General features: G+C 45.0%; 1 protein-coding gene across 1 annotated transcript in view; it reads left to right on the forward strand.

Annotated features, from left to right (window-relative positions):
* KCNC1 (potassium voltage-gated channel subfamily C member 1) overlaps positions 1–3,603 on the forward strand; it is a 434,810-nt gene extending 431,207 nt beyond the window's left edge. Inside the window, exon 4 of the mRNA XM_069623781.1 lies at positions 2,267–3,603. Coding sequence (XP_069479882.1) covers positions 2,267–2,331 — 65 coding nt within the window. The 3' untranslated portion in view covers positions 2,332–3,603. The remainder of the gene's footprint in view (positions 1–2,266) is intronic.
* The last annotated feature ends 9,197 nt before the right edge of the window (positions 3,604–12,800 follow it).

Here is a 12,800-nt window from a genome sequence, read left to right on the forward strand (position 1 = left end):
AGCTTGGAATATGCTGACAAACTCATGTGACTTGTGTTATCATTCCATCACGTTTTCCAACCTGTTCCAACGACTGTGTTTATGTTCCTAGGTAGATATAGACATGCCCTGATGGCTCCTAATGACCAACAGCGTACATATTAATTTATACTTGAGTAGTCCATAATCAATATACATGTACAGCGTCTCCATAAGCAACTGTTCATTAACAAAATAAGATGTGAGCAGATTCAAAGTCCATTGTAGGGAGTGTATGCTACACATGAAATTTAAGCATAAACTTGAGTTTATGGCAGATGGCATGTTTTTGGCGTGTTCGTGAGCCTGTTTTAATGGGCAGCCAACTCTATAGAAGGAACACTAGTTTAAGTATACTGTATGCAATTCATAGTTTGGACTGCAAAACTGCCCTAATATAGTATACATGATATCCTGCAGCCTTCATCTAGGGGTGGTGTTCCTTCATTGGGCAATAGAGAACTTGTTCACTCAGCCAAAGTGTGCTTCCGGTTGCCTAGAAATCCCTTTGGCTCTTATGAAAGGTACATCTTTTGGTAGGAAGGATGTACCTTTCTTCAATCCACAGCCCCGGGAACCATGCGCAGCGCAGGGAAAACAGAAGAACCACTTTGGCTAAATAGCGATAAATGTCAGCATATGGTAGACTCATCTGAACCACGTCTTCAAGCATTATGGACCCGATTTCATTGCGCGCGACTGTGCGCCATCTTCCTCAAGTACGCCTGTGTGCATGTGTAGGATTGGAACCTAGCTGCATGTTTGACTGCATACCCCACAACTGAGGACAGCATTAATATGACAACAGACGATATGTCAAAGCTCGGTGCTTCACTCTGCTCAGTGTGCCTGAAATCTATATCAATGAGCATCTCAGTTAACCTCTGAAAGGCAGTGCGACATCACTGTCCCTAATTTCCTAACACTTGACCAAAACCTTATAACAAATTGCAATATAATATGTTTTGAGACACCCTATCCAAATTTAGTTGAATTTAATTTTCTCATTGGGCAGCCATCTCTGGCTTAAATGAAATGATTGATTTGAAGGAAACACAATTTGTGCACAGGATTGTAGTCATGACTCTGAATGCGCATAGACTGGGGCTCAGGGGGGAAAGTGGATTAAACATAACAGATTCACTAACAGAGCTGGCACCTAAAGCATGGAACTTCCAATTCCTCTATACAGCCAATATTTTATAATATGCTTCTGTTTCTAATGTTTGATTTAAACATGTCCCTGTTTTTATTCCCAACCAAATATTGAGCTAGTTTGCCAAGTTATGATATGACAAGCTAGGCGGTGATGTACAGTGTAGTCTAGCCCCCACTCTTTGCCAACAACCACCATAATCACAGCATGTGACTGCATGAAAGCACTGTTTAACTTGTCATCCTGTTGACTACATTGATATAACCTCGATGTTGTTTGTACAATGCTTTACTTTGCATTTTAACTCTTAAGGGAAGGTTGCCAAATGTGAAGGAGGCTTAACAGCATAGCTGGCATAAGTGGAACTGTGGTAGGAATGCCTGAAGCTTCGGCATGCCCAGCCCTCCTATGGGATATTCGTGGTCTCTCATCCAATTCATTTTGCAGCATGGATCAGGAGGAACAAAATAGGCTACTAAGCTGTATGCCCAGTCGGCCGCTGCTGTGTTGCACGTACATGCGGAATTCACGTTCCACCATAGTGTCCTGTGTATGATGCAACTTTTGATTTTAGATAAAAATATAGAACCATAATACAAACAAAAAGAGGACCAATGCATGCAATACCTACTGCCATGTACTGTACCCTACTGGTGTACTGGACAGAAAAGGAAGCAATTCATCATTAAATGGCACCTCTTGTCTCATTCCCTCCTCTAATGTGACCTATGGTGGATCCCCTGGTTCATGTGAAATGGATTAGTTGATCTTGTTGTGAGCGCTAAACCTTGCCAATAATTGAAGATTTATTTTTCTCAGGGTAGATTGAGCCGTAGGAGCTCTGCAGGAGTTTGAGCAAGCAAGCACAGCTGGATTGATCTTTGCATGGTTGCCTATATCATCTTTTGAAAGCAATATTAACACACAATGTTAAGTGATCTCAAGTATGTCTGACTGCTTAGAAATGACTAATATCTGAAGACAAAAATGCCTGCCTCTGCATGTCCCATTTTACTTCTTTAAAAACTAACATGCACTTGTTTGTGAAATGATGGAAGGAGCTGAAGTCTTCCTTGTGTTCTTTACACGCAGATCTTTGCAAAGAAAGCCCTGTCATTGCTAAATATATGCAAACAGAGGCAGTCAGAGTGACTTGACAAGTTTAGATGGCGACGGGAACTGGAGGCTGGCGAGCGTCTGTCTGGATCTCTGTAGACATAGAAGAACTCTTCATTCGGACGAGACGTCTCATTCCAGCAGGTTTTGAGGACAATATCCCTTGATCGAGAAGCGTATCCCAGATGAAGGCTTTTCCTATGGCCAAAGTCTAATAGACTGTAGAAGACACGTTGGTTGTGTTGCATGAATTGCATGTGGTAGATACAAGAACAACCGAAATGTGAAATTTTTAAAGAAGAAAAAAAGGTTCTATATTTTCTTTCTCAGTTCTTGACTTGTATAGACATTCTCGTACCCGACTCCAAGCATTATGCATCTGTACATTTATTTGCCATGGATTGCTTCTTTTTTGTGTAGAAGCTGCAAGATATTGGTTTTTTAAGAAGTGCGATCGGGCATTCATCGGTCATATTGACTACGCCTTCATGTGTGCTTATATATGTGAACATCACAAGAACTTTCAATTGACTGCAATTGTGTACATAGCGAGGGCAACATGTCCCTCTGTTTGTTTCCATTGGCATGCTTGTGAATATGGAACCCTTCCTTGGTACCCTATGGTTATAAATGTTCTAGATAACATTTGTCGACTCAGATTATATTGTACTTTATTGATGTACATATGTGGCGAACTCTCATCATAGATAGCTCATGAAAAAAAGTCTGTATGACTTCAAGAAAAAAAGGTATTATTTTAAAGCTGAAAAGTATTGTACAAATTTAGGAGAATACTTGAATATAACCATATCTTGCAGATTAAGACACCAGAAAACCTTGTAAGAAATCTAGTACTCTCAGTAAAACTGCATGCACAATGTTATGAAAAAAGAAATCTAGCATGAAATACATTTTTATATGATGGTTTGATTGCCTGCTGCATATTGTATGACATATTTCTTCTCTGACGCAGTCAGATTTCATAAAATGGCGGCTCACACATGCTAAGTGCATGCCATGCATTGTTGACATGTAGAAAAATGACCACCGCATCAGTCAGGTTTTCAGAGAGCTTGTTTAGTGCATGGTGGATGGGCATTACGAGCTAAGCATTTGACGCATAAGAACATTGTGAAGAAAAATAACCAAGCATTTGATATATAGCCACATTGTGAACATAAATTAATGTCTAGAGCCTGAACAGTCCAGAAAAACCAATTAAAGGAAGGACAAAACAATTCAGGTATAGTATTATTTAAATACCAGTAATAAATGTGTGCACACATTTTCTTAAATAAAATGTTTCAAATATTCATGTACGTGCTGTATTTTTGAGCATATATTGTACATCCAATATGCTCTAGTAATGTTGCTGAAGTGGTCAAGTGAAAGATTTCCTCAGAGTGAAGGTCTGGCAGACAAGAGGGTGCTTTCTTTAGCCCAATAAACACTGATGCATGGACAGCAGACATCTTGCTCACAGCCGGGTCCTGGTGATGCAGTTCCTTCTTTTGTCCAATGGCCCCTTTCTCTGCGAACGCCACGGATCTCCAGCAGCACAAACAACTAACTGCAAAGCGGAGCAAAAACAGCCATTACGTTTGAGAGGTTTTGCCAATTCACACGTCGCAGACCAGCCCTCGAAGAACAAGAGCAAAGAACCATGTGAACAGGTGATCTGAAAGAAGTTCAGAACTGCAAGTATTATTCTGGGGAACCTTAAAAACAAATGTTCATTGTACGGACACGGACACGAGCACACGCACACGCACACGCACACGCACACACTCTCTCTCTCTCTCTCTCTCTCTAACACCTGGGGGATGGGGTGTATTTATTTAAATGTAGTGTGAAATGTGTATCAGTTGAGTTTGACTCTGATTCACTGAACACTTACCTGTTAAGCTTTACGATTTGAAATTCATACTGGACACTTACTTTAAGGGTTCCTAAGATGGTGTGGCCAATGTGCATAGCCCTCCTCAGGGGTACACTGGGCTGTGTGAAAACACTGTACACGTCTCTTTATTGTCACAGGGCACGCCTGGCAATAAGGGGCACTTGGAATGGTCCTGCTGCCGAGATGTAAGGTAATGTCGGTCATTGCATGAGGGGAGAAGCAGAGGGGAGGTTATGGCCTTTGGGGGCTAATACACCTGTCAGTCTCCTCAGTGGGGGTTCAGGCCTGCGTGGAGGTTATCCAGACCCCCAGAGATAACAGCAACCTGTGAAACTAAAAAAAGAGAAATAGCACAAATGGCATGCCAACATAATTTAGCCATACTCCAAGTCCTGTAAGGGAGCACCGCTGCTACGGGTTGGAGTATCTACATTTATCCTGCTGAAGGCATGGTGAGCACAGCAAGCGTTTAGAAGAATGCCAGAAAAGCTGGTTGGTGCGCAGTGCCTTGAGGGAGCGCTACCAGAAAGGCCGTAAACCACACTACCCCTCGTGGGAGGCACTGTTCATGGGACGGTGTAAAAAAGACAATCTCCTTCTCACCCACGGCACCCATGGTAGCTATTTGCCTGGGGCTGAAGCCAATGTCCGGCTGAGGAAAGAGGCGTCAATCTCCTTGGCCGTTGAGCCATACGCGGCCCAGTAGAAAGATGGAGGTGGAGCCCTGCTGTTGGGCAAAGTGAAGAGCTACAGCCTACAGGCCCTGCTTTCACTGCGCCACATTGACACATACAAACACAGCCTTCCCAGGCTGCTCTGGCATTATGAGCCCCGGGAAAGGTGAATACGTCTATGCTGCACTGTTTCCCGCTGGAGTGGGAAGCCTCTAGAAACAAAAAGATGTCGTTGCTCCCAGGCTGCTCTGCCTACCATGACCCACCCTACCAAAAATCTGGATCGAAAGTAGATTGCTACTGGATTTTCCCAAACATTTAAATCCTCTTTAAATCCTCTTTAACTGCAGAAACTCCATTGTACTCAGTGGATTGCTTTTGGCTTCCTTTTGGCATAATGCACCCTGAAATATGTTAATTAGCAAATCCTCAGTGGAATGGAATCCCAAAACACTCCACACAATCCAATCCCCAAACAATCCACTAAAAATCCAAAAGCAATCCAATCCCCAAACAATCCATTAAAATCCAAAAGCAATCCAATCCCCAAACAATCCACTACAAATCCAAAAGCAATCCAATCCCCAAACAATCCACTACAAATCCAAAAGCAATCCAATCCCCAAACAATCCACAGCAATCCAATCCCCAAACAATCCACTAAAAATCCAATCCCCAAACAATCTACTAAAAATCCAATCCCCAAACAATCGTATAAAAATCCAAAAGCAATCCAATCCTCAAACAAGCCAGTAAAAATCCCAAAACAATGCAATTCCCAAACAATCCTAAAAAAATTCCAAAGGCAATGCCATCCCCAAAGGTGTGCAGTGAATAAGTCTAAAAAATGTCGAAAAAAAATGTCAAAAAAAAAAATTGAATGTTTTATTTTTTTAATTACATGTTTTTTGGGTTCCGGAGGTAAAAAAAAAAGGGGTAAAACAAAAACAAAAAAAAGGAGGGGTTGGGGGAGAACCCCCCATTTCGAACAAAAAGCAACCAAAAAAAAGACATTCAAACATTTCTTTTCGACTTTTTTTTTAGACATTATGACTTTCGACATAATGTCATTCGAATTTATCACTAAACCATCCCCAAACAATCCTATAAAAATCCAAAAGCAATGCCCAAAATATCCTTTAACAATATAGCCATTGTGTCGGTTTATGAGCTGGAAATAAATTTAGGAGTTTAACAAAAATAATGTTTACTATAATCCTGAAAACAAATGCTTAAAAAACACATTTGGTGCACCTTGTTGAATTGGGCTTTAAAAGTGTCACTGTGGCTTAATTGCTGCCCATTTCAGAGAGTGGCATTTTGAATTGCTTTTAGAGCAATAGTGATGACTTATTAGGTCACAGACATTTAGGTAAAATGGCCATGAAAGTCAAGACCATGTAATGGCATATTAACTATATTTAAAAAGAAGCAACACATTTGTCTTCACCCCACTATATTTATTAAAAAGAGGCAGAGGTTCAATCGGACGACTGTAGCAATCCCAAACACGTGTGCTTTACAATTTAAAAATAATGGGTGAGAGGGGACCCAGAACTAGTCCGGTGGGGTTCAGCCCAGGGAGCAAGGGTGAGAGGGGTCACAGAACCAGTCCAGGGGGGGTCACACAAGTATACAGGCCCAGCTCAGGGAGCAAGCAAGTCCGGTGGAGACCAGCCCAGGAAGCAAGGGTGAGGGGACCCAGAACCAGTCCAGAAAGTCACACGAGTATCCAGGCCCAGCCCAAGGAGCAAGCAAGTCCGGTGGGATCCAGCCCAGGGAGCAAGGGTGAGGGGACCCAGAACCAATCCAGAAAGTCACACGAGTATCAGTGCCTAGTCCAGGGAGCAAGGTTGAGAGGGGACACAGAACCAGTCCAGGGAGTCACACAAGTATTCAGGCCCAGCCCAGGGAGCAAGTGAGTCCAGTGGGGCCCAGCCCAGGGAGCAAAGGTGAGAGGGGACCCAGAACCAGTCCAGGGAGTCACATGAGTATCCAGGCCTAGCCCGGGGAGCAAGGTTGAGAGGGGACACAAAACCAGTCCAGGGAGTCACATGAGTATCCAGGTCCAGGCCGGGGAGCAAGCGAGTCCGATGGGGTCGAGCATGGGTGAGAGGGGACCCAGAACCAGTCCAGGGAGTCACATGAGTATCCAGGTCCAGTCCAGGGAGCAAGCGAGTCCGGTGGGGTCCAGCCCACGGAGCAAGGTTGAGAGGGGACACAGAATCAGTCCATGGAATCATACAAGTATCCAGGCCCAGGCCAGAAAGCAAGTGAGTCAGGTGGCGTCCAGCCCAGGGAGCAAGGGAATGCCCAACGACACTGGTGTAGAAAAGACCAGGTCTGGCTCCTTCTTCATCCGGTAGTTCCCAATTTTAATTTTGAAGGGCTTTTCTAGACTTGGATGCAGAGAGTACTGGAAAGCCCATTTCCCTAGCTTTAACACGGATACATTCTGAAATGCAAAAAAAAGATTTGTGTAAAAAGTTTGAAAAGAGCATGCAAAGTGCAACTAGTCGCCGATATAAACTTTATGAAGAATAGCAACTAGTAATGCAGGCTATGTGAGCAAAGCGGTTCATGATATTATCGTTTATTTATATAGCGTCGATACACAATGTGTTTCAAAGCACTGCAAGGCAATGGAGGGAACAAGGGAAAATACAATGACATTCTTACAGACCATGAACAGTAAGGATGTGAAATTAACTATCGTACTCAGCCTGACGACATTTCAGATAGTGCTAACACATAGATATGATATGGCATTTATGACGCGCCTATACACAAGTGTGTCAAGGCACGACGAGGCAAGGGAGGGGAAACGGAGGGAAGACAGACTACTAGGCCAGGTGATATTGAGATCGGGCAGGGGCAGAGGGAAGGGGAAAAGTGAATGGAGGGGGGGAGTGGGAAGTGAGGAGCAGAGGAGAAACGGATAAATAGAAAATAAATAAAGGCGACAAACAGTGGTAGTGCAGCCAACAAGTGGCAAGTTCTGGGATAAGGCAGCAGACACGGTGTGTCTGATAAGTGCATAAAGATAAAGGGCGGGGGGACTGTATGGGTACAGATACAGACCCCAGTGCAAGGGGTGGCCGAGAGGCAGTGTGGGTGGGTTGCAGGGTGAGCAGGTACCAGGAGTTGTCTAGAGACCTCATCAGGTGTGACAGGGGAGAGGGAGGAGAGAAGAGGGGGGCCCAATATATGAATTGTGAAGCAATGTGCGCACCAGCAAGATCAATCTCTAGTGTTCCATATGAGAAAACAGTCAGGAAATGGATTTCTATCTACACACATGACACATAAGCGCCCAGCTCACTTCCCACCCGTTACCTTTACTCTATAACACCTGTTTATTATTATCATCAGATGTATATGTACATCATTTATTAACATTGGACTGATACAAGTCTGGGTTTGCTCTGAGCTCGAACCTGTGTTTGCAGATCATGCACAACTGTTTGAGAAAGTGCCCAACTCAATGAGCTATCTTACTAAATTGTCAATTGCCCCTATCTAATTCATCAAGATGATGCATCCCTTGCATAAACTCTCTACCAGCAATGTTGTCCAGTGCTTTTTCTGACTGTTGGGTTGTAGACTTATTTAAGAAACTCTTGGACAAACTTGGCATAGACAGTGAATAGTACAGTGAACCATTGGGATGATGCACATACTGCATTAAAACTAGGAATTGCATTTTGTCGTGTTTCCATGCTGAGAGTTTTCTTTAAAAGATGATACTAATGTAATATTTAAGTATATTGTCTTAAAAGCCCTAGGTATTGGAGATCGTTTGGATGTTATGCTTGTAACGCAACCCAACATCTGCCACTGCTGTGTCCAACAGCGTGATATCACTGCAGTAGAAGAGTTGCCTTTGGCCAGCATAAATAATGGTATCTCTATTCTTTTGTAGAGTAATAAATACCGTCCAAAAACAAGCACTGGCAATGCCAATAGTTTGGGCTTTTGTGTAGGCTTGGAAAGACAGCTGCCAGGCGCTGCCTTAGTGGTATTAACTGGCCATCAATGGTAGCAGCTGCAAAATGGTGCGAGCACCTGGGCATATGATAGCAGTGCCTGGCAAATGCCTAATACTTATACACAAGCCAAAACTGGTGGCTTTGCCAATGCTTGTTTTCAACAGAACCACAGTGAAGGGCACATGTAGTGCTTATAAAGTGAGTGGGTGGAGGCAGACCTGGTTAAGACATGTTTATTACACCAGTGGCCCGTTTAGAGCTTCAATTAAGGGGATGCAAGGGGTGTGTGTTTGGGCAGAAAAGGGCAGGAGTGGGTGGAAATGTCCCTAGGCATAATGCCCGCCCCTCAGTCAATGACACAAAATGCATTTTAATCAGTTACTATGCCACAACACCAAATTCTGTTATAATAATTCTCACCTTCCTATGTCCCTTGCCATCAAAAACGTTCTAACAGGTGCACTAAAGTAACATGTTTAATTAATGTGTCGCCCCACATGTTCATAAACAATGGTGTTCTGGCACTGGAAACTAACCTAAAATGCCCATACTCAATAGTGTGACCCTTCACCCCACGCATGGTACGCATCCATGCTTGCAGCGTATGGCACATATTTCATGAGCACTATAACTCTGCTGCCCCCACAACTACAGGACCATTGGCTCCGTTATTAACTAGTTGCTCTCCATAAACACATGTTCAAACACACTTTCCCCCATCAGCAGAACTGACCTGAAGATTATATACCATGCCACCTACAGCATAAAACGCTTCCCGGGAAAGCAATATGTCGTGTTGGAATCCTTCTATTTTCAAGACCATAAATCCTGACAAAGGTGTGAAAGAACTGCCCATAATTTGCACTGTGCCTCCGCCGTACAACACTGTCCATATGTGGGCACATCTCCACCTACATGCCCCCATTACAATAAAGCACTGCGCTTAAGTCATGCGCGAATGCTTGACAAGCAGTAGCTTTAAGATGTTGTTCCAGAATTACACTTGCGCTTCTAGGCTTCTATATCCTTGGTAACATCCCAAGCTCACTTACAGGCTGCCATTGCACACCTGCCCTCTTATCCCTCTTATCCACTAAATTAACCATCATGCCCATTTAACTAATTCCTTAATCTAATCTAATCTTCTAATCCTAGTGCCCGGTGAAATGTTTCTGTAATCTGGCCCATGGTGGGAATGCATGGCCGTTCAGCACTCCTACTCAGGACTTTAGTTTCCTGTGCCATGTCTGAGAACAGTCCTTCAGTCCTATTTTTTTTGGGACTGGGTGGCCTCAGACATGGCAGGGGGGACTTGAAATCCGCATTTGTGACTAATGTACACATGTAAAACATTACTTTTTCTGGAGTGACAACCCTGGTAAAAAAAAACGATGTGAATCGCCCCCCCATTGAGTTTTCTGACTCCAAGAGATGGTTTAGGATTCCCGTCTTTAAGGGGCACTCTGTCTTTCCACATCCCACGTTACAAGGAAAAGCCAAAAAGTGTTCTGGTGGTACTAAAATCCAGAAGGCCTAAACGATAAGACACAGAACAGCCTTGCACATATTTTCCTTTTGCAAAAAGCCTGGAAATTATTCCCCTGACCATGCGTGAGAAAGGCATCCATTCCCGATTTTGCTTAGAGTTCTGAGGCTTGAAGTTTTCCTAAATTAGAAAGAAAAAAAATACAAGTCCCAGAATTCAAGGGGAAAAACAGGATTGGTACGCCTTCTCACACATGGCCAATGGCAACTTCCGAGCTCTGCTTTTAGCGTTGGTTGTCGGATATACAATCGAAAAGCACATTTATATTGTGCGATTTAGCTTGGCATCCACTGTGGAACACTTCAGATTTGTAGAACTAAGATTACCTGGTGACCTTCTCTTTGAGTTATACCAGGAACTGAAGGAGAGGGATCACTGTGCTTTTGTGGAATAAGCCCAACCAGGGAGGTTTTAGTGCTTAATTGTTTCTAACATTTAGGGGTCACCTACAAAGAGAGTGGAGGACTCCCTGCAGGGTCACCCACAAAGACAGCTGAAGACTCCCTGGAGGGCCACCCCAAAGATGAGGTCTGCCTGAAGGGTCACTTTGGAGAGCTGAGGGTTTGCTGCAGTGTCACCCCAAGAAGAGCCGAGGGAAGCCTGCAGGGTCACCCCAAGGAGAACCAAGGACAGCCTGCATGGAACGCTGAGAGCCCCCCCAGCCCCTCGTGATGTTCTAGTGTGTCCCCCTGCCCCCAGCCCCTCGTGATGTTCTAGTGTCCCCCTAACCCTCAGCCCCTCGTGATGTTCTAGTGTCCCCCTAACCCTCAGCCCCTCGTGATGTTCTAGTGTGTCCCCCTAGCCCCCAGCCCCTCGTGATGTTCTAGTGGGTCTCCCTGCCCCCCAGCCCCTGGTGATGTTCTTTCATCCCCCTAACCCTCAGCCCCTCGTGATGTTCTAGTGTGTCCCCCTAGCCCCCAGCCCCTCGTGATGTTCTAGTGGGTCTCCCTGCCCCCCAGCCCCTCGTGATGTTCTAGTGTGTCCCCCTGCCTCCCAGCCCCTCATGATTTTCTAGTGTGTCCCCCTGCCCCCCAGCCCCTCATGATGTTCTAGTGGGTCTCCCTGCCGCCAGCCCCTTGTGATGTTCTAGTGTGTCCCCCTGCCTCATGATGGTCTAGTGTGTCCCCCTAGCCCCTCGTGATGTTCTAGTGTGTCCCCCTGCCCCCCAGCCCCTCGTGATGTTCTAGTGTGCCCCCTGCCCCTCGTGATGTTCTAGTGTGTCCTCATAGCCCCCCAGCCCCTCGTGATGTTCTAGTGGGTCCCCCTGACCCCCATCCCCTCGCGTGCACACTCCATGCTGAACCGGACCCCGAAAATGCAAACAGACTGGGCCCCCAGGGTATTCCCTGGGCTGGATTCGAGGGGGCTTTGGAAGGATAGGGTGCAGGCAGGGGGAGAGGGACTTTGGGGGTGCTCACAGGCTTTCCTGCCTGAAAGCTACAAAATTGCGGCCCGAGAAGGGCTCTGCAGATTACCAACCAGGGTGGCCAACTGTCCCGGATTTCACGGGATTGTCCCGCAATTAGGGACTTTGTCCCGCAGTTTGCAGAGTGGCTGTGCGGGACCCAGGTTGTCCCGACTTTCGTCGGGACAACCTGCCTCCAGCACAGCCACTCGGCAAACTGAAGTGGCTATGTACACAGCACGGGGAGGCTCTGCAGCCCTGGCTCCTTTTGAGCCTGCAGGTCGAGCTGTAACTCTCTAACAGCTGGCTTAATTCCAATACAATGCTTTGTTCCCGGGGAATGCTTTGTTCCCGGGGTCGTGATGGTCATGTTTGCAGTTATAAAACGTGACGATCACCTCCCAAGGACAAACCATTTGCATTTCAATTAAGCCAGGTGTTAAGAGCCATTAAACAAAATGTAATTAAAAAAAGTGCGGGCCAAACGTGAATGAAGTTGTGACATCATCACCACCTTGTGGGCAAGTGTCCCGTGAAAGACTATTAAAGAGTTGGCCACCCTATTACCAACATGCGCTTCAAACTCACCACTCTTAAATAAACACATAAGCACACTGTGTGGCCCACCTCCTTACCTGATTCTGGCATTGGTTTTTCTATCCCCCCCAGACCTCGATACTTCGTCGCCATTGTTGCTGGTTCGTGTCCAGTGTTGCAGGCAGCTTGGAAGGGAAAAAAAACAAGCTCCATGTCCTTCTGAAAAAAGGCCAAAACAAGCTACCCCTCATCCAAATAAGCCGAAAAAAGAAAGCGAATGCTGTGGATAGGTCTCAAAAGCAAGAACAAAGTACAATACCATAAACACAGAGAAAACACACACATATGTTACATTAAAAAATATTTTTTTTAAATGCATTTTTATTTTTCTGACAATTAGAATGTTCACATCATCCCTTGTGGTCCTTCACTTCTGTTCCTAGGAATACATTCCTTTCT

The sequence above is a fragment of the Ambystoma mexicanum genome, chromosome 11 (genome assembly GCF_040938575.1).
Source record: "Ambystoma mexicanum isolate Mex_15411 chromosome 11, UKY_AmexF1_1, whole genome shotgun sequence".
NCBI classification, from domain to species: Eukaryota; Metazoa; Chordata; class Amphibia; order Caudata; family Ambystomatidae; genus Ambystoma; species Ambystoma mexicanum.